Source organism: Cyrtonyx montezumae, unplaced genomic scaffold, assembly GCF_038088225.1.
Source record: "Cyrtonyx montezumae isolate F1298 unplaced genomic scaffold, pur_monq_1.0 scaffold_3, whole genome shotgun sequence".
Classification (NCBI taxonomy): Eukaryota; Metazoa; Chordata; class Aves; order Galliformes; family Odontophoridae; genus Cyrtonyx; species Cyrtonyx montezumae.
Window position 1 is genome coordinate 50,032,744 of NW_027072034.1, and position 21,772 is coordinate 50,054,515.

Consider the following 21,772-nt stretch of genomic DNA (forward strand, 5'->3'; position numbering starts at 1 on the left):
ATGTGCTTATCTGTCTCTTCAGAGTTGTTGCTTTTCCTAACAGTGACACGCTGATAGCTCTCTTTCCATTCCTTTTGCCATATATGTGGCATCAGAGTAACAGAGCAGGAGCCAAAGAAAAGTTGTTATCACTATTGTTTGGTACTTGACTGACTGAGAACTGTCTGTTGTGATATATATAATTAGTTTAACTTGTAAAACCTCCTCAAGGAAAAAATAGGGTTATTTCCCATATTCGACAGCAAAGCTTAACAAAATATTCTTTGCCCCTTAATTGCATGAATCCATAGATCTGAACTCAGTTTATGGATATTTGGTTGTATGTTTGGTTGGTTTTGTTAATGGTAGATGAGGACATAACTACCAATTATCATTTAACTATATTTATTCCAAATAATAAATGTTCAGGTATTGTTTAAACTTCTGCATTCATAGAAAATCCAACTGTGTAATTTATTTGCAGGTATTTAATGCAAAAACAGCAGAGCTCCTGAGTCACCATCAAGTTGAGATACAGCAGAAATTCCCTAAGGAAGGGTATGAATTTTCTGTGGCTTTCTATTCATTTGTGTACATTTTGATAGACTGTATGTAGTCATGTATGAATGACCAAAACTTAAGTTGATTAATAACCACTGAGAAAAGAATATCTGCTATAAATGACATGGTAGGAAACATGGCATTAAATAATTACAACAGGCATCCAGTATGTATTCTAAATTAGGAAAAGTAGAGAGACTTAAGCTTTTCATTCTGGCCAATCATTCACTTGTTCTCTTGCAGTCTTGTTTGAAGAGGTTAAGCTGTATATTTTTACTGTTTAATCATATTCTTCAGCTTAGTTCATAGAGATTGCTTAGTTTGTTCTTGGAGATGATTTTTGTTTGTTTGCTGTTGACATGTTTACCATTTGCCCCTAAGCCCTCTGCCTGAGATTGAAGAAAATTATTGTTTTCTGCAGATAGCTTTGCTATGAAAATGTAATTTACTCGTTAAAAAAGCTTTTAGATTTATTAAACTTTTTTATGGATAGGTAACACATATTCATAGTAATGGTTGTGACAAAATGCTTAGCTGATATTAGTCCAGAATTAATTCTATTTTTTCCCTAAATGTAACTTTTTTACTTGCATTTTTCTTTTATTAACTGATGTTTACTGTTTGTTATAGATGGGTGGAACAAGATCCAAAGGAAATCTTAAAGTCAGTCCATGAATGTGTGGAAAGAACCTGTGAGAAACTGCTGCAACTGAACATAGACATCACTAACATAAAAGGTATTCCAAGAGGTGTCTCTAACATGCTCATAGTTGAGCAAGTCAGATTCTCTAGTTTTTAAGTCAATGAAGAGAAAGGTGGTGGCTTGCACTAGCCTCAAAGAAAATGTTAAATTGTATTGGGAGTAGTTTGTTTGGGAGGAATAATGAGAAAAGATATTGTTCGTGTATGTTAGCAATGCAAAATCTACACAATGGATGTATGTGATCTTATGATGATCAATGAAAGAAGAAATTCTGAAATGTAAATTGTTCAAGTGTTATTGGTCAGTGTTGATGTTGTCTTAATTTGTGGAAAAATTAAATGGATTAAAAGCACTGGTTAAGCAGTAAGAGATGAACGCTCAATTTTTAGAGGTAAACTTTTTTTTTTAAGATTGTAATGTGTAAAAGTTGGAAGCATTCTATTTCCCATTTACTTGCTTCTTCTCCTTACGTGTTCCTCCCTCATCTTCACCTCTCCTTTCCCTCCCACACCCCCCGAAAAAGGGGAAAATAAACCCTCTGAAAAGGATACTTCTTTCTATTTTGTCCTGAAGCCATTGGAGTTAGCAACCAAAGGGAAACAACTGTGGTTTGGGACAAGACGACTGGAGAACCTCTTTATAATGCTATTGGTAACTACTATACTTTTTGAATATGTAATATTGTCAAACGAGTGTGCTGTAGAAAAACTGCTTTCCTAGTTCTGTGCACGTCACTGTGGCCTAGCCTGTTAACTTCTTTTGAGAGTTTGAGATCCATCATTAGCTGTGTGCTTGTATACACAAGTGCCACATTCTGTTACAGCTATTACCTAATAAGCTTTCAAAAAAAAAAAAACCAACACGAATGTTCCTGAGGGGTTTTGGACATCTTAGCATGCCGTGAAACCCTGACTTATGCAAAACCACTTCATTTTAAGTGAAGGAGCTTTCTAAATGGTCAGGATTCTTTGGATTTAACCTTAAAATAAGCTTATTTTTATGAGTTCAAAAGAATACTTACTGATTTGGAGTTGTATTTTTTACTTACCTTGGCTTTTCAGCTTATGCTGGCTGAGAAATAGTAATTATCTAGATTTGTTCTCTCAGCCTGTATCAAGCACCAGGCAATTTAACATTGTACCATTGAAAGACTAGGACTTCTCTGTGTTTAAATACGTGTTGTTTACAGCTTTATTGTAAGCTGTACCATGATAACTCTGGCATAGCACTTTAGTTCAAAGTTTTCATAATCATAGTAAATAATCAACCTTCTGTTTGTTTTAACCTTCTAATGTAATAGCATTCATCTGCTATAAACAAAGTAGTATTAGTCATTCATTTGTGCTCTTAGCAGAGAAAAATGTGTATCCTATTATGTGGAAAGTCATGTCTGATATCACAAATCATTAGTTCTAAATTGAATGAGTTTATCCAACCTTTGTTATTTTTTTTTTACAACAATACATTAAAAATACAATGGAAATATAATATTAATTCAGTAAAAAAAAAGAAGTAAAGACAGGAATTTATTGGCAAATGCTGGAGTTTTTGAAAACGTCTTACTCATGTCACTGTTGTTTGAATAATTTATTTTATTCATATTTCTAGTGTGGCTTGACCTGAGAACTCAGTCAACAGTTGAAAGACTTCTTAAGAGAATTCCAGGAAACAACAAATCCTTTTTTAAGGTAAAAGGTATTAAAGGATATTAAATAGTAGCTGAACTCTTACTGTGATAATATACATTGTTTTATGAGGTATTTCTTGAAAAGTTCCCTAAAACTAAATAAGTCAGTTGTAGCTTCCAGCTTGTCAAATAGTAAAAAATGAACATAATGCTCTACACTGATCTGAGACAGGAAAATATTTTCCTCAAATAAATTGATAATACATCTTAGATATTTCACTAGAGAAGTTAGATGGACAGTTGTGAGACTTCATTATCTGCTTCATGTCTAATATCCTAACATTCATTCAAAAAGCAAGTGCAAGTAGAAAAGAAATGTTCAAAAATGATTTATCGATATTAAATATTTTATTATCATTTCATATCATATGTTGTGGTATTGAATTCAGTTGCAATCAGTCTGAGAAGTGCAAAGATATTCTATAAAAAGCAAATTCATTCTTTTTTAATAAATGTATATATCAAAGTTTGGAAATAAATGCTTGCAGAATAATGTAATAATTCTTTGATTTACATTTCCCTTGATTGATTATGTAAATATTTTATATCTTCTTATAGTCAGTAAACAAATGGAGAAAGTATGTAAACTTCCTTGCTTTTAAGTTCAAGTAGAATACAAATTCCATCTTTCATGTGGCCTGCTGATTGTCTTTGTCAAATTCACTTTCTGTATAGTCATATGGAGATATCCTAGATAAGTCTGGATTTCTGCTAACAACTGTTTCCACATAAAGGATTTTTGACCTGTGTTTAGCTCAGCTTTGATCTTTGTCCATTATGCAGTAGTCCTTTGGATTTGATACTTTCAGACTTGTTTATTGAATGCTTACTGTCTATTTTAATAAAATAGTTCAAGTTTTCTCTGAGTTTTGAGTTTTTAATTTACTGTGGAAAATATCTCTGCATTATATTAAATGTTTGATTTTTATTTTCAATTTTTATTTTTCATTGTACAGTTTAGGACGGGTCTTCCACTTAGCACCTACTTTAGTGCAGTGAAACTTCGATGGCTTTTGGATAATGTGGAAGAGATAAGGCAAGCAGTTGATGATGGAAGAGCAATGTTTGGAACTATTGATTCATGGCTCATATGGGTATGTATTTGTGAGTTTATTATCACTCTTTTAAAAATGGATTTCAGTTTTCCAAAACTAAGTTCCTGACTAAAACATTTTCTCCTGGAGTCGTAGACAAAACCAAATTTTTAGTATTTACAGTGTATGGGAACTGTTGAATCAGGGCCTGAACCACTTCTGGATCAGCTGAGGTGAGCACTGAGTCAGCCGCAGGAGCACAGGTGAAGGCAATGCACTGTGTGACCAGAAGGGGTGCAGTCTGGCTCCACCTCTCCCAGACCCCATTTCAGGGCTGACCACCACTGGGGAAGGATCTCTTGTTGGAGATCCCTCCCCTGTGGAGTTCTGGGTAAGCCTCAACTGTCAGTGACAGGTGAGCCTTTCCTAATTTACTGGTTGTCTTTATACCACCTGGATAAGCCATACAAAAATATACTGTCCACTTTCATTATTTTGTGTGGGTACTATTCTTTTGGGGTATTCACCCTACAACTGAGTGCTTGTAGCAGTATACAGTCATCTTCTGAACAACTGCATAGTTTTTGTCATACAGGAGAAAAGGACTTTTTGCATCCAACAGAATCATCCTTCACTTGATGATTATAGCCTGTGTAGTTTGTAGCTGAACTTATAGACAGAGTTGGAATCCTAGCAGGAGCACTGACACCTACTGATCACACTGGGATGTTGATATAAGTTTTTAAAAAAACTCCATTAAAGTTCCTAATAAAGATGAATGTGTTCTGTCCCCCCATTTCACTATTTTTATTTATTTATTTATTTGTGTATGCGCGTTCATCATTTCCCATTTATAGGTTGCCGGCTAATTCTTCTCATGCTTTTGGACAAACTTGAACTTTAGAAAGATACGTAACCCATCTTTGCAAAATAAGAATCCAGGAGGTACTGCTGAGTATGATGAGTAAAATGCTTTTATTCTACTACATCTGGCTTACTGATTTAGTTGTTGCAGAAATAAATCCCCGCTACCAAGCCGAAAGCTTTGTGAATTTAGGTTTTGCTTGTAATTTCTTGAAGTAAACTTGTATCTTCTCATACCAAATATTGTTGGTTTTTTTTTTCATTCAGTGTTTGACGGGTGGGAAGAATGGAGGTGTTCACTGTACAGATGTAACTAATGCCAGTAGAACAATGTTGTTCAACATTCATTCCTTGGATTGGGATCCTGAGCTCTGCCAGTAAGCTCAGTTTTACAGTAATAATGCTATCTAAGTGGATTCTGTAACTGATGTCTTAAAAAGCACTCAGTAGTAAGAATTTCTTACCTAGATTATAATCAGCAATTACTGCTGTTTTTACAGTTAATATGTAGTATTCGTTGTTTACCAAATGTCCAAATTACAAGTAATTTTAAACAGCGGAGCATTGAATTTTTCTGTAGGTGGAAAACTTTCATGGAAACAATGGCAATTAATAGTTTGTTTATTCGTTAATGACATTTGTAGGCAGTTATAATGACAGTGTTTCTCTTTTGAGTTAAATTTATTAATCGCTATATTTTAAAGGTAGTGTTGGAAGAGGAATGCCTTCTCAAGTGGAAGAGATGTGTCTTCAAAATACTCAAAATATATTCTGTTTTACTTCCGAATTCAGTGTCACATTCTGTAAGAAACAGAGAAACATACAGCGATACGTGAAATCCTAGATACTTAAGTTCCCTTTATGTATTTTTTTTCTTTATACCTTAATGTTCTTGAAGCAGATAAATGCACAATCCTTCCTGATTTAGCACTGACCACATATATAACTTCTTTTGTATTGTGCTCAGATTCTTTGATATTCCTATGGAAATACTTCCGAAAGTGCGAAGCTCATCTGAGATTTATGGCCTGATGGTATGTTTCCTTGTGTGTGTGTGTAAGTTGATCTTGTAAAAATACGTCAGTATCAGTTGAGAGAATTGAGAGAATCAAACTATTGGTTTTTTTCTAGGCTAGTGTTATTTGATTTATGACTAATATGTCATTATCTCCTGCTGTAAGATATCATATGAAGGTAAATATCTGCCAAATATTATCAAATAGGCAAAATAAAATGGGAGACGTTTTTTATAAGCATAAACATTTGATTTTTGTTGACAAGTACTATTGAAACTACTCATCAGAATGTAAGGTGTAATTACTAGATCAAAAGTAATAAGGTTGCTGTTATTAGGGCACAGTATTTGTACTTCTTGAAGGTTTGGAATAAAAGATGTGAAAATTACTGTGACAGTTTAAATCTGAGAGGACTAGGTGTGTACTCGTATTCCCATAAGACTGAAGGCAGGATGTGGTCAGATTTCATGAAGTGGTGAATCACAAAAGTCATCTGAGATTTTTATTTATTTTTTAAAAGGTTAACTCGTCAGGTTTAATATGATATGGCAGTAATTCTTCTGATAAAGTGACTTCTAATTTATTCTTACAACCTTCAGAATAGGATAAGATGGATATTGTGATTTCTATTATTTTTCCTGGCATCTTACCCTATTGTTTACTAAGAACATATAAGCATTTTGTAATTAAGACAAATTAAAATATTTTTCATTTAAAATGTAAACCTAGCTTGCCTGAAGTGTAAGTAATTTACTAATACGTCATTAAAGACACTACTAGAAATCATTACTGACTTTTACTAATTTGAAGCAACAAATAAAACTTGTAATTAAGTTGAATGAGTGAAGCAAACAAAATAGTACTAGGCAATATGGTAATAAGAAATGAAGTACTACAACCTGGCCACTGAAGCAGTATAGCTGGTCACTTTAAATTTGTACTTGTGTTTCTTTTCCCCTTTCTTCCCACTTTATTCTTCCTTTTGCTGACTAGAAAATCTGTCCTAGCCTGGTGAGTAAAGGCTTCTATTAGGCTGACCACCTGTATGTTATCCACTCTGTTCATATGCTGTGCATTTCCATTGATTTTAGGATCAGTAAAAGCTCGCTTTCTAGCCTAAAAAACTTGCAAGTATTTCCAAATTTGAGATATTACAATGAGTGTTCACATCAAAATTGTTTCTAAAATAGAATGTTTACATACACATGTTCTCTAGTTTGCAAGCTGCTGAACATTTATTTTCATAGTGAAGTAAATAATAGAGCTACTATCTAATAAGTGTTGTCGGTCTCATTTTGAAAATGAAGAAAGTGGGCTATTCTGTCTACAAATACTCATTCTATTATACTGGAACTTCAGATTACATTGGTTTTTTTACTGCCTTTTTAAACTGAATTACCTTCAATCCAGTCAAGTGTGAATTAAAAAAAAATCAGATTGGAAATGCACTTGCATGGCTTCACTGAAAATTCATTTTCACAGTTCCAAAAAGAAAAAAATTAAAGACAGGGGTAAATGTTATCGAGGTATATATTTATTATGATACCTACTGCAAGAATGCAACTGAAAAACTATGTTCTAGTGATTGGAAGAGGTTCTAACCCACTTAAAATGCTGTACCTTAAAACGAGGCATCTGTCTTTGCCTAACAGTTATTTTTTTATAGTTGCTTTACTGTTGCACTTCTGCATTTTCAACTTGTCAGAGACTGCATGTCACACGCACCTTGTCTTCTTGTATGCTGTGATTTCAAAAAACATATGCATTAAGAACTATTGAGATGACATCACCTGTAAAATGCCAGCACTATTTTAGAAATGAGCTGCATGAGGCTGAAGTCCAACTTCAGTGCCACCCAACTCAACCACATAGTTTATGTGACCCTTTCCTGCCCTATTTTAGTCATGAGCTGCTTAAGTCCAACGTGCAACTCAGCTCAATCATATTGTTTAGGTGACCCTTCTGTGTTTTCCTTTGGGCATTAAAGCCTCCTCACTTTTTTTTTTTTTCCTCTTCTTTCCTTGGCTTTAAACCAACTTCAGTGCATTGCTATTTAAAGTGATATAAGAAGAAACCTCTGGGTTGTATTAATGTTTACATTCTTAAATTAACTACATCTTAGTTAATACTAAAACAGTGAGTAGTAGTGAGTCTATGCTATGTTCAGGATTTGAATCTCTGCTTTTCATATATATAGCTTAACAGGATTTAAATTTTTCCTTTCCTACTTCTGTCGTGCATATTTTTTTCTCCATGAATCTGTCTTTATGTGTCGTAACTATAGTTCTTTGCTTAATTTGCTCTATGCAACAAATTCCTGGATAAAAAGTTTCTCCTACCAGAAGTACTGGAGAGGTACTTTTCACCAGGATGCTGTTTCCTTGATCAACGTCTTACGTCCATTTTTCATTTCTTAGTAGAGATTTTTGATAGAATTGAAATAAAAATAAATAAATAATTTTAAGTTAACTTCTACAGCATTAGTAACTATCCATTCTTGTATGACTTCATCTGTTTCTTTATGCATTCAAGATTTTTATTTCCCCAGTGAAATATAAGTTTAGCTTCTTTTTGTCTGCCTCAAATTGTATTCATTGAAAGGTGATCTGGAGCTTTTCTTTTTCTTTTTTGTGATTCAGAAATCTGGAGCTTTGACAGGTGTACCAATTTCTGGGGTAAGCCAGCTTTAACTCAAATTTTGTCATGAGACATAACTTCAATGCCAAGATCTTTAAGAAGGGTGAATCTTGCTACAAAAAGTTGTTGGTTTCCAGTTTTTTTTTTTTGGCTTCGTGTTTAAAATAATTTTGAAGCTAAATTGATACCGAAGAAGTTAAGATCTGGCTGTGGAAATACAGCTGTTAGCTCTAATGCGTATGTGTATTTATGTTGAAAACTGAGAATCTCTATGGAAATGAACAGCATCATAAAATAGAACCAGGGTCTGCTTCATATGTAAAAGGGATTCAGTGTACACATAAGCCAGAAATTTGAGACAGATTCTCATCTTTTTCTGAAATGTACATTAAATACATTTTAATTTTAATATTTTGTGATTATTCACCATACATATCATGACACATTTTATTTGCAGTTCTTACAGAGGGAAGACTGTTATCTCTACAGGTTTTTCATTGCTTTCAATTAGCTGTGTGTTCCTAATAGGTTAGAGCTATAGTTAAGTATGTCTGTTAATGTTATTGTTTGTGAATGTGATTCACATGCAGACATTTGTTATCATTTTATTTTTCTTTCAGTGCTTGGGTGACCAGTCTGCTGCGCTTGTTGGGCAAATGTGCTTTCAAGATGGGCAAGCAAAAAACACGTAGGTTATGATGAATGTTGTAAGATAAACAGTAGGTCATTGCTCTGTTTTAAATTTAGTATTATGTACTCTTCTGAGCTAACTGCCAAATACCATTTTAGTTACCACATAACTACAGCTCTACCTTTCAACTATGTTGAAGTGTCCTGACTTTTGAATAAAATACTGAAGATATTAAAGTAAAATAGTTTGTGATGTGTGCTTTGGAACAGGTTTTTAATTTTAAAATATACTAAAACACAGTGTAAAGTAGCTGCTGTTATAATTTAAATTGTGTGATCTAAAGCTAAACAAATACAGTCACTGTGACTTAGGTTGCGTAGAATTCAATGACAAAAACCACACAGTACTGTTAGACAGGAAAGGTTCATTTAAGTTACAGTGCTTAGTTTTGGTTCTGTGTCTAGATCATGGAGAATTTTAAATCTGATTTTTTTCCCAGTTCTCAGTATCTTAGTTTCCCTTGTTTAAAACAGCTGATCAGTTAAATCAGGCAAGTAGTATAATCAGATATTGATCTGATGAAAAGCTTTATGCTTAAGTGACTTACTGTTTCATTTGCAATGTCTTGCTTAAATGAACATGAAGGTATATAAACAGCTTTGGACATTCACAGATTTAATTACACATTAATCTGTACTTGTTTCTAATTAACCTTTGGATTATCTTTTATACTCATGCACAAATCTAAGTTAGTAGCCTTGTATTTTGTTAAAACAAATATGGTTCTAAGCAATTTTGTCAGAATGTGTGTTTATAGGAAATTTTTATAAAAGAAAAGGAAAAATAGCCACCTCAAGCTAAATATCAGATGAGATTTCTAACCAATTTGTGATTATTCTTTTCATTAGATACATTATCCTTTTCAGTTATATTTGTAGAATAAAAACTTTGTCATTACTATTTGTAAGCCTTGGATTTTCAGAGTATTAAATAATAATTCTAACTAAGAATACACTTTTGAGCATGGAGCATGAGGTCATTAAACTGTGTTTTTGTATGTGTGTACACACATACAAAATGTTATGTTTCAAATGAGAAACTTTCAAGTTTTAGAAGTTGAATGTTTAAAAATACATTCTTATTTGTGACACAAAGTTTGTTGCATTTTCACCTTTAAAAGTTTGCACTCGATGTTGTGAAATATTTATTTTATAAAGGAGCTTTCATAATCAGCTTAAACTGAAGTAAGTAAACACTGCCAGCAAAGAGGAATTCAGACTCATTTTTCAGCTCTGTCTGCTCCTTGAGAAGTACTTACAAAAATGATCAGAAAGAGAAGTGTGGAACTAGACTTTTCAGCTTCAGGCTGCATTTGATGAAACCATTCTCACACAGTTTATTTATCAGTTTGTGGTAACATAAATTTTGAGGGGAAAAAAGTGGTGTCTTGGTTCTCCATAGGGAAGTCATGGATTCTGGAACTGCAGTAACTGTTTATCTTTTAGTTTTTATTTTTCTTTGCTCTCATGCTAGGTATGGAACAGGATGTTTCTTGCTGTGCAATACAGGTCAGAAGGTCAGTGATGTTTTTTTTTATTTCTCAATTGTTTTGAGCCATCTTCAGTTAAGTAGTTGAGTATAAATAAGTCTTAAATTTGTTAGCAATGATTGCATTGCTAGAATCATTAAATGGATCCTAGAACAGCCTGGGTTGAATAGGACCTCAGAGATCATCTAGTTTCAACCCCCCCGCAGTGGACAGGGTCGCCAACCACTAGAGCAGGCTGCCCAGGGCCACATCCAGCCTTGCCTTGAATGCCTCCAGGGATGGGGCATCCACAATCTCTCTGGGCAGCCTGTTCCAATGCGTCAGCACCCTCTGAGTGAAAAACTTCCTCCTAACATCTAACCTAAAGCTCACCTGTCTTAGTTTAAACCATTCATCCCTGTCCTGTCACTATCAACCCATGTAAATAGTCATTACCCCTCCTGATTATGCACTCCATTCAAGTGTTGGAAGGCCACAATGTGGTCTCCGTGGAGCCTTCTCTTCTCCAAGCTAAACAAGCACAGTTCCCTTCTCCTTTTCTTATAGGAAATGTGCTCCAGCCTCCAATCCAGGGGTAATAAAAAATGTATTCAATGCATTCCGTTCTAAAGGAACGGATAACAATAGTTAGTTCAGGGTGTTTCAGTGCAACTCTTGTTTTCCTAGCTGTGAAGTGAACTTCTCGTACATAGCATGTGTCTTGCTCTTCCCTTATGCATAATTCTTCAACTCACTCAAAAAAATTGCTGAGTGTGTGTTACTTAAATGTTCTATTCTTCGTCTTGGCTATTTTATTCTTTTTTTTTTTTTCCACGTTTTTTTCTCTGTAGTACCAGTTGAATAGATAGTGTAAATCTTTGTCTCTCTTCTCATTAACGTCTTTGGAAGTCCCCCAGTTATTTGACATAGGAGGTCTGGAAAGATCCAGGGCAGCTAATGAAAATGAAAATTAAAACACCACCAATCCAAAAGGTCTTGTCTCAGGTGTAAATATAGATAATTTACTTTGTTTAAACTTTCTATAATTTCTTTTCTCAGTTTTATTCCTTTTTTTTTTTCATTTGCATGTACTTAAATATTTTCTGCCTGTGTTTTTTCTTCTTTCCCTATTTAGTCTGTGTTTTCTGACCATGGTCTTCTAACCACGATAGCTTACAAACTGGGTAGAGACAAGCCTGTTTGCTATGCATTAGAAGTAAGTAAAATAATTTCTTCCTTTTTATAGTGATACATGGTTATGTTTACTTTTGTTTTTTATCATCTTTTATCTTCAGTGGAACCATTCAGGTGCACAGAAATTAAAACAGCTTTTATAGCTTTGTGCCTCAAGGATTGTGTGTGGTTTGGGTTATCTTATCTCCAAGCTAGATCACTTAATCTTAAAAATATATTTCTACGTTGAATTTCTGGGCATTATGTCTGAAACATTTTTTTCAGTTCCACAGTCTCAAATCTTTCATAAATATTCTAAATAAATAAGTAAACCAAGACTGAATTTAAAAAGTGTTTCAGCTATTCTCTCAAAACAGAAAGCATGACTAGATATCTTTTGATTTTTAATTTCATTCTAATGGTTTTTACTTCAAACTTAAAAATCTGAGCCAAATTTCCAGGACAAGATACATCTAACAATTAAGCCTTTTTTACCTACTGAAACATAGGTGCCTATTTCCATTTCCTTTAGTTCCTCAGTACTCCGTACAACTCTGAGAATACCCAAATTCTATAGAAAATTGGACTTCACCTCTTAAAGTTTTGTTGTTCTGAAACTCTGCCTCTGAATCACAGAGCAGCTTAATACCTGTTTGACACCACAGCTTTGTTGGGATCAGTAGAATTACTCTATCTTTGTTGCTTTGTGGGCTTGATCTAATAGTTATTTTTAGAACACTCATACTGAACTGTCTGCTACCACTGAGCTTTTGAAGACACCCTAAGTTTTCCATGTTGAACACACCAAGACAACACAAAGGATTTTCTTCTCTGGGAAAATAATCTGTGGCTTATAGTTACCAGGAGTGGGAGGTTGTATTTGCTGTGTTCTGGCAACTTTGGGATTTTCATTTTGTATATATGTGTGAGAAGTTTGGTTTCTTTTTAGACCTTGAAGAAAGAACTGGAACTGTTTGAGAGTGACTTTTATTTCCACGTGCTTATGCACGCTTTTCTTCTTCATCATCTCTAAGTCTTTAATGATACTGTCTGAAAAAAAAATGTCTTCAACAGAAGATATTAAGAGCTTTCTTCTACTTCTCTACTAGAATAATCTCATGGTTACAACACTTGAAGAGTGAAAAACAGGGATTCAAGCTTTTGTTTTAATCAAACCCACATCTTTTAATTGTAAGAGCTAGCTGCTTAGAAAATACCTCTGTTCCCTTCTAGCAATGGCTTAGAATGAGAACATAATGTTCCTATTTCACTTGAAGCTTAGTTTAGTAGACTTCATACTGTCTTGTACAGAAGACCACTTGGACTTTGTTATGAGATGGGAGGCATGCAATTTATCTGTAATGTGATGGAATCATTCAGGGACGTTTACTGAGGAAACAGGAATTTTGCTGTCAAAGGACAGTGACTAAATTTTCTGTCTTTCTGGTCATTTGTGTTTAGACTCTAGACATAATTTAGACACTAGACATAACTAGTACCTAAATCAGAGGATCCCCGAAGATTGCTTAGGAAGTTAGGCAACTCTTCTCCGTGGAAAAATTGCTTGTAATTGTAGTGATTTTGTTTTCTACAGGGATCTGTTGCAATAGCTGGTGCTGTTGTTCGCTGGCTGAGGGACAATCTAGGTATTGTTAAAACTTCACAGGAAGTTGGTGAGTATTTGCAATTTGGAGCTGTTAATTTCAGGGGTTCTGTTTGACTTGGTTCATGAGTTGTTGCATTCTGATGGCTGTGTTACTGTTGAATGAAAGCTGAAAATATTTAAGTAAAGAATAACTGGAAGATGCATACATTTTGCTTTGCAGCCACTGTTTATTGATATTTTTCACTAATAGTGATATACTGTAAGAAATAAGATCATTGAAAAGCTTTGTTAACTTTCCCTAGCAAACAGATTCTTGGGAAGATGCTGAACTTGCAATATTTGTATTCAGTTTCCCAGAGCCAAGTGTATATGTCTCTTTTATGAAACTCAAAGTATATTGAATCCTAAACCAATAAACATATTCTTTGCTGTCATAAACACGATAACCTGAAACCCTAAATATGTAATGCAGATTTCATATCCACTGAAGTAGAGAGACCTGTACTAAAAAGTAATTCATTATTTTTTTAATATTTGATATATTTTCGAAAAGTTGGAAAAAAATAGAGTTCAGATTAGACTTAAAAATTCAAAACTTAAGCAGAAATGTAGAACAGTCTGTTTTTCCATGAGAAAGTCTCCATTTGTATACAGAAGAATACGAGCTACTATCCCTAGAATTAGCCAGTTGCTGAAACGCAGTGGTACCTGTTGGCCTCATAAGTTTCATTAGAGCTCTGAAAGGTTAGGGATTCAAGAACTTTGATCTTGTCACTGTTAAAATCTGGTAGGACTCTGTCATTGTTTCCTGTTTCCCTGAAAATGTTCTCTTCCTCCCTTTACTTCTTTAAGTGGATTCTGTATGAAAGTACTGTTCAAAAAAGGATTTTTGACTATATTTCCCTTCCTTTCCTCTATTGCTATGGTTTGATCAATGCAAACAGAAGAAATTGTCACAAGCTGAAAAAATATAATCTTTTCTTGTTAGGAGCTTCATATTAACATTACTTCATTTGTCATGCTGGATGTTTTAATGCAGCTTTTAAAATTAACACATTTTAATATTGGGGAGTTCACATATCTAAAATTACTACTCAGATATTAAGAAACTTCATATTTTCTTGTGGTTGGTCTTGTGATTATATACTTAAGATAAGAATTTAGGACTCTAAATCCATTTGAAATTAATAGGAATTTAGTTCTTAACTCCCTTTGGTCTTGATCCAGTTTCACATGTTTGCCTTTACTTAAATGCAAGTGTGACCTTTTGGAAAGCTTTGAAGGTAGGATGCTTTACCCACAGGATACCCTTTAAAACCCTGGAGAATCTCGGTCAGAATATCAAGTAAATAATTTTGATTTTTGACTTTTCATTTGCCACAGCCTCCTATGCCCCATGTTCCGTTAATATCGTCACAAGTGGACAACATGTTAAAGATGAGGAAGCAGACAGTTAGCTGTACTTTCTACTACTAATGACTGCTTGCTTTTGTAGTTACAAAACATATCTTAAATCTTTTCTCTTTAAATTAGTATCTTTGAGTGTCATATTGAAGTGTTGGTGTAGTTGTGAAAAGCTAAGTAAAGACTGTTTGTGTATCCATTAGAAAAATTAGCTGCAGAAGCAGGAACTTCTTATGGCTGCTACTTCGTGCCAGCGTTTTCAGGACTGTATGCACCTTACTGGGAACCCAGTGCAAGGGGGTAAGGAGCTGAATAAGCACCTCATTTGTAGGAAAATTTAATTATTTCACAAATACTAACACTGGTCCTTTCAGGTATGAGAAATTGTTTTTGTTTTTTTTTTTTGTTTCATTCTCTACAGTATCTTCAAGCAACTACTGTTTTTTCTTTGTATTTAATCTGTTCAAAACAGCAACTGCTACTGATGGAGAAGCAAATACTGGCTGACTCAGACAATCATCCTTCCACCCTCCTCTAAATGGAAAAAAAAGAAGGGGGGATGGAAAACACTTTGACAAGGTTGTGCTTTTTGGAGGACAATTCACAGAATCACAGAGTAGGAGAATATTCTGAGTTGGAAGGGACTCACAAGGATAGTTTTATCATTAATGCCACTGGGAGAGACAGCTTTTCTTTTCTTCACACGTTGCTGGTTCTGAAATGGTTTTAATCTCACTAAAGAAGAAGATGAGATCTGCATACCTGTGAACTGTCAGGCAATAGGAATAGAAAATTAAGAAGTTAGTGGTGATTTATTTTTCTGAGCTCACTTTCCCACACCTGTTGCATTTGCTATGTCAAATGATTCAACCTTTCAAATTCTTAACTATTTCACTTCCCTTACCTATTTCCTTTCTGTTTATTAAATACTCTTAAGTGTAATGCCTTCCTGTCCCTTTCTTCAAGACTTAACTGTCTGGTACTAGTTAGATCTAATAGTTAATCTAGTTAGTCTGCTATTGTGAGCTTATCTGCTGTTGCTGAAATCAGAGCATGCCATGAGAGTCACAGAAGCGTAATACATATAAAATATAAAATAACTTTCCTAAAATGGAAAAAGAGATATTAAACAATATCCAGTTCTCAAGGCCTGGAAGTCGCATTCTTATCAATTAGATGCAATCTGTACTTAAAGAGGAAAAAAAAAATCATTGACATAAGTATTCTAACCATTTTTTGGATCACAGTGCTTAGCTTCTTAGCTGTTATAAGCTGATCTTTGGAATGGCAGCAACTAAAAATGTCCTTTAATATCTCAGTTGTTGCATGTATCCAGCACCAAATATACAGCAGTGACCCAAGTGGGCTTCTCCTTTAAAACTGAAAGCATGAGAGAATTATTAAAGTTTTAGTGACCAGTGATAGTATTTTTTAAATATGATCATACATTCCTTAAAGAAAGAGCACTTGACTTTGTAAATTTGTATGTGTGTGTATGAATATGCACCCTTTATGCATGCACGTTGACAATTTTAACTTAAGGCAATAAACTGTTCGATTGAACACTGAAAACAGCTTATTACAGAGATAAGAGAACTCAGATTAAAAAGAAACAAGCTTCTTAATATGGAAAAGCAATCCTTATATGACTTGAATTAAAAGGCCTAAGTCTGAAGTATTTTCTGGAAAAGATGTTCTAACTGCTGCTTGTTTTCTTTTTCTCTGTTCAACAGTATTATCTGTGGCCTTACCCAGTTTACAAACAAAAACCACATTGCCTTTGCTGCACTAGAAGCAGTCTGCTTCCAAACACGAGAGGTAAAAGCAAATTAGTTGTTAAATTCATTGTAAACTAGTATGATAATAATAAGTCTTCAGAGAGAGAGAGAGAGAGAGAGAGGGTTAAAAAAGTTGATTGAAAATCAGGTGCTTCATACCACATTCAGGTTAATTTACATGATGCTTGTGTTGAAGTATTGTTCCTGTGAGCTGAGCTACAATGATCTGGTTGGATGTTACATTATTTTTGTGGTTTTTATCAACACATAAAATAAGGGGAACTTATTTTGTGAATAGCATGAGATGCAGAACAGGCAAACTATAAGATGACAAGGCAGTGCCAAAAATGAAATGTAGCATTAGCTCTACATCATAGAAGACTGCATTTTATATTCTCTGCTCTGACAGATATGATTGATGTTGCTTTCAGTACACAAGAGCAGCAGACGTATGAACCTCTATTCACTTCTTGCCTACCACATATCTTACTGTCTTTGCTAATGTGCTGCAAAAAGAACCCTTAAATTCGTCACACAAAAATAATACTTCAACCAAATCAAAGAGCATGATATCATAAGCATTGTAATATTTTTATCACCATCTATCAATTTATGCTCCTTGTGTTCTGTAAAAGTACAAGACAAAATGAAAGACATGGACTCTAAGGGGTAGCAGTCAAACCTTCGTGTTTTCATACTTTTAAGGTGATGTTATGTAAACATAATTTGTTTTAAAATAATATCCGCTTAACGCTGTGTAAGAGGAAGAAAACAGCTTCTTATTTCTCTAGTAACAATGAGTAAAGTAAGAAATATCACTGTGGAAGAAGAAAGCCAGAAACTTCAGCAAGGCAGATGTTTTTGAAGCTATGCTAACATCCTTTCAGTCCTCAGAAAGTCATGAAAGAAACTTAGTAGGTAATATCTCTCAATTTTGATACTGTAAGTCAGATTACAACCAACTGAAGTGATGACCTAGTTTGTTGTCTGCTCCTGACTTTCCTTATCCCTCCTCCTATCCATTTCATCTCACGTGACAGCTCAGTGAACTTTCCAGCAAAAAAATTATCCCTCTTTTGCTGAGCAGTTTTTTTGCTGGATTAATGATCTCAGCTGCCTCACAGTGGATTGTAGCAAATGTCACAACAAGAGACTGCATGTGGACATTAGTAGAAGGAATGGGAATAAAGCTTTCAGCTGAAGGTGAACTGTTTGGGCATACCTAACACTTCCTTCTTTAGTCAGTGTGCTTGTGTCACAGACACAGGAGTGCCTTGTTAAGTCTCTGGAAATGCTTATATTAGTAGATTAAGTCACAGTGTTGTAGATAAAACATGCATTTTTCAAAAATATGCTCTTAGTTTTGTCTTATCAGAAACAAAGTTATTCTGTTTTAATTCCACTTGAAATAGAAGTCTTTCAAAACCTTCGGGAAAACTCAAAATTTGTATTCATTTGGTTGAGGTTTTTTGTTTTGTTTCGCTTTACTGTGTCAAGTTTCTTTTACTTTTTTATCCAAAAAGCTCTTTTTTACAGTCAAATGATCCTTGTTATGTTTTTTCTCTTAGAAAGCATTATGGAAAAATAAGTAATTTTTCACTTCTAAGAGCTGCACACAGAGATCGTTAGTCAAAACTTACATGAGTGCCTTGCTCTTGATCTTCACTGCAATAGAGGCAGCAGTAGCATGCTCGTGATTGTTTTGTTCCTTCATCACCTCCTCATTCCTAGCATTCTTTTCACTTATTTAATCTTTACTGAGTGCATCATATTATTCAATGTGTACTCACAAACTGATAAAGTTAGAGCCTCCAGCAGTATATGTAAATCTAAGATTATGAGGCACTGCTGAAGTTCTGAATGGTAAAGAAAAGCAGGTGAAATTCAGCATAGCAGAATGTAAAATGGTACACGTGAAGGAAACAAGTGGTGAGGAGCAGTATTGCTTAGTACTGGCAGCAGACTTTGGTGATCTGCTGCTTATCCTATTTGATAAGTTATTTGTAATGTAAATGTAATGTGCAGGCCTATATGTAGATTCTGCCACAATGGAACCTGAGCTCTTACCTTCTTTCTTTTATTTGTCAACACTTTTAGTTCCTTCCTGGCTTACTTTCTGGGACTAGATAAAAATCCACTAAATAACCCACTCTTGTATAGTTTTTCATGTTTTACAAACCCACTTGTTTTTCCATAGAAATAGTCTGACCTTTCCCAGTAAGGATTGTAAAACTGAGTGCTTTGTGAACTACAGAATAGTAGTCACATACGTTGCAGTTTCTTTTTTTTTGAGGTTTATGTATTTTGCTTTGTCATTTAAAGCAGAGAAAAGCACACTTCTTTTTTTTTTTCCTTAATTCAAATAAATTGAAAAATTACAAACGGAAATTCATTCTGCGATAGTTAATGCCTGTTTATCAAGAATTATATGCTAACAGTAAAAATGTAAAAATGAGCCATTTGATTGAATCCTTTTACAAAACCACATAAAACTCAATATTTCTGCATTAAGATGATTATAGGGTAATGCTGTGTACTTCCTCCCTTGTTAGTTTTAACAAAGTTCATAGTGATTATCACCTTTTTTTTTTTTCAAAGTTTTTTTTCAGATCATATAAGCAAAAGTTTGGCTAGGTATAAACATTTCCTACATTAGGATTTCTGTGATAAATTGAACATGCTGCTCATGAAATAATACTTCATTGTTACTACTTCTGTTCTGCCATCTTGATGTATATGGGAGGGTGAATAATCTGCTTAACACTTCAGCAAACATTGACTTATCAGTATTTTTCACTCAGAGGATTTCATGTATTTTTCTGCAATTAAATCTTAATATATATTACTCTTAAGATTTTAGATGCAATGAACAAGGACTGTGGGATACCACTAAGTCAGTTGCAAGTAGACGGAGGAATGACCAATAACAAAGTTCTCATGCAACTCCAATCAGACATCCTCTGTATTCCAGTAGGTAAGATAAATTTACAACTCCTGCTTTCTTTTTAAAGCTGAAAACAGCATTCATTCCTAACGAGTTAATGAGGGCCTGTTGGATTGCTTTTCTTAGTGTGGTGAGAGGTAAACTTCTTTTCTTTTCAGAAAATTTTTTGTCTTATATCAAATTTTGAAGATCATTCTCCTGGGACATCTCTGACTCTTGTATCTTGTGTTGAAATATAGCTCTATGATGGTATTGAATTTTGAAGTTGTCATACCAATTTCTAACTATCTGACAAGTTTTAAATCGGTTAAATTAACTCTGACCTATTGACCCTGAGAATCGTGGACAGAGATCAGTGAGAGCCTTACACCTCCTCTGTTTTTATGCATATACATATGGAACATTTCAGTGATAGCAAGATTTTGGGAAGTTTTTAAATAGAGATGTTATAGCTTGCCTTTAATAATACATAATTCACAAGGCCCATACTATTAGGTCTTCAAGTTAGCAGTTGAAAGGGCATGATCAATAAAATCAGCTTTTAAGGGATTTCTACACGAAACAGAGAATGGCATAGATTTACATCCTGGGAGTTGAATGGTCTTCTATAACAACAGTGGAAAGCAAACAAGAAGTATGCTGAAGAAACTTGTAGTACAGATCAGAAGCCTTACACATGATATGAAAATGAGCAATTGCATGATTCAGTATTGAGGGAAGTAGTGATCTGAGGTATTTCAAAGACTTGGAAGACTCATAGTTGAAACTAATTTAATAACCGCGTGAATGGCAATAAAATGAGGTTTGCAATTGGTAAACTTAAGGGGAGCTAATACAGCAGTTACAGAAAATATAGATATCTATGTAAGTCTTCAGTTCTGATGTCATCTGGCTTTCAGTAAAAAAACATCATGGCTTTCTCTCTGATTTCCACTAGTAAAGCCATCAATGCCTGAAACAACAGCTCTAGGAGCTGCTATGGCAGCGGGAGCTGCAGAAGGAGTTGGAATTTGGAGTCTGAATCCTGGAGATTTGACAGCAGTGACATGTGAACGATTTGAACCACAGATCAACCCAGAGGGTAAAGCCCTTTAAAATACTCTAAGAATCTCTGAACTGTTTTCTGTTATATGGTCAACAGATCAGTTTATTCTTTGTTGCATTCTGACATACCACTATAATGAACATCTATAAGTAAATATAATTACAAATGTTAAAGATCAGCTTTGTAGTGTTCAGTTCAGGGGAATGCATTCCGCTTGATATTTTGATCATTTAAGATTGACTATTAGAATATTTTGACTGCTAGGATTGGGGAAGGGTTAAAACAATACATCCACATAGGGTTGAGCTGTTTACTTAGCAAAGTGGTATTTTCTGTTGTTTGTTTGTTTACTTTTTTAAAGAGCTCAGTACCTGGCACTGCAGTTAGTAGCTTTTGGCTTACAGGAAGTAAAATCAAAGAAATCTTGAAGGCTCTGTTTTTTTGTTTTTTTTGTTTTTTTGTGGAGAAGAATGTCTCTTGTGAATTCATGCGTCTTCATGAATTGGAAAGGACAAAGTATTTTTGGGCCACTCCTGTTTTGTCTTTAAAAGGCCTATTTGTTTTAGCTACCTTTTTATCATTCTTAAGTGCTTACAGAAACAAAAAGCATGTACTTGACATAATTAATCCATGTGCAAGATAATTTAAAAGACAAAATGCATTTATTTTCTAACTTCTTGTGCAGAATTTTGTCCTCCCATTTTGCCTGTAATTACTGCTTATATTCCTGCTTCAGGACAGTATTTTCAATACTGAAGGGCTTCTGCATGGATAGCAATTGCTTCGTTTTGTCCTACTCAAGCATCTAACTGTTGAACACTCAGAAAAGTGCTTTTGAACTTTATTTCTTCTTACTGTGTGTAACGATGATTTTTATTTTTTTCTGTTTGTTTTAAGGGTTATGATTACTTTTTATTTATTTAATGTATTAAAAATATTTTATCATACTTATTTGGGGCAGAGAAGTTGTGTTATGGAAAGGGTGAAAAGCTGCTGTGAAAAGCAGTCCTTGCTGCTTAAATACTTACACTTGTGTTCATAGACAATGACAGAGTTTTCTGTTTGTTTATTTCTCAATTTCAGAAAGTGAATATCGCTATGCCAGATGGAAGAAAGCTGTGATGAAATCTATGGACTGGGAGACATCTGAAGCTCCTTCAAATGGTAAGCTAAATATTATTG

At 34.3% G+C, this 21,772-nt stretch overlaps 1 protein-coding gene across 4 annotated transcripts in view; it reads left to right on the top strand.

Annotated features, from left to right (window-relative positions):
* GK (glycerol kinase) overlaps positions 1-21,772 on the top strand; it is a 499,514-nt gene that overhangs the window by 6,964 nt on the left and 470,778 nt on the right. For 3 of the 4 annotated variants that reach the window (XR_010622505.1, XM_065741551.1, XM_065741553.1), the window contains exons 2-19: positions 464-537; positions 1,171-1,277; positions 1,817-1,894; positions 2,852-2,931; positions 3,887-4,024; positions 5,096-5,205; positions 5,796-5,862; positions 6,838-6,855; positions 8,484-8,519; positions 9,102-9,169; positions 10,646-10,688; positions 11,776-11,856; positions 13,408-13,486; positions 15,027-15,123; positions 16,557-16,641; positions 19,455-19,575; positions 20,483-20,626; positions 21,674-21,754. Coding sequence is in view for 3 of the 4 variants with exons in the window: in XM_065741551.1 (XP_065597623.1) it covers positions 464-537; positions 1,171-1,277; positions 1,817-1,894; positions 2,852-2,931; positions 3,887-4,024; positions 5,096-5,205; positions 5,796-5,862; positions 6,838-6,855; positions 8,484-8,519; positions 9,102-9,169; positions 10,646-10,688; positions 11,776-11,856; positions 13,408-13,486; positions 15,027-15,123; positions 16,557-16,641; positions 19,455-19,575; positions 20,483-20,626; positions 21,674-21,754 (1,507 nt within the window). In the remaining variant the exon portion in view is untranslated. The remainder of the gene's footprint in view (positions 1-463; positions 538-1,170; positions 1,278-1,816; positions 1,895-2,851; positions 2,932-3,886; positions 4,025-5,095; positions 5,206-5,795; positions 5,863-6,837; positions 6,856-8,483; positions 8,520-9,101; positions 9,170-10,645; positions 10,689-11,775; positions 11,857-13,407; positions 13,487-15,026; positions 15,124-16,556; positions 16,642-19,454; positions 19,576-20,482; positions 20,627-21,673; positions 21,755-21,772) is intronic. The other variant, XM_065741552.1, reaches the window with a different exon arrangement.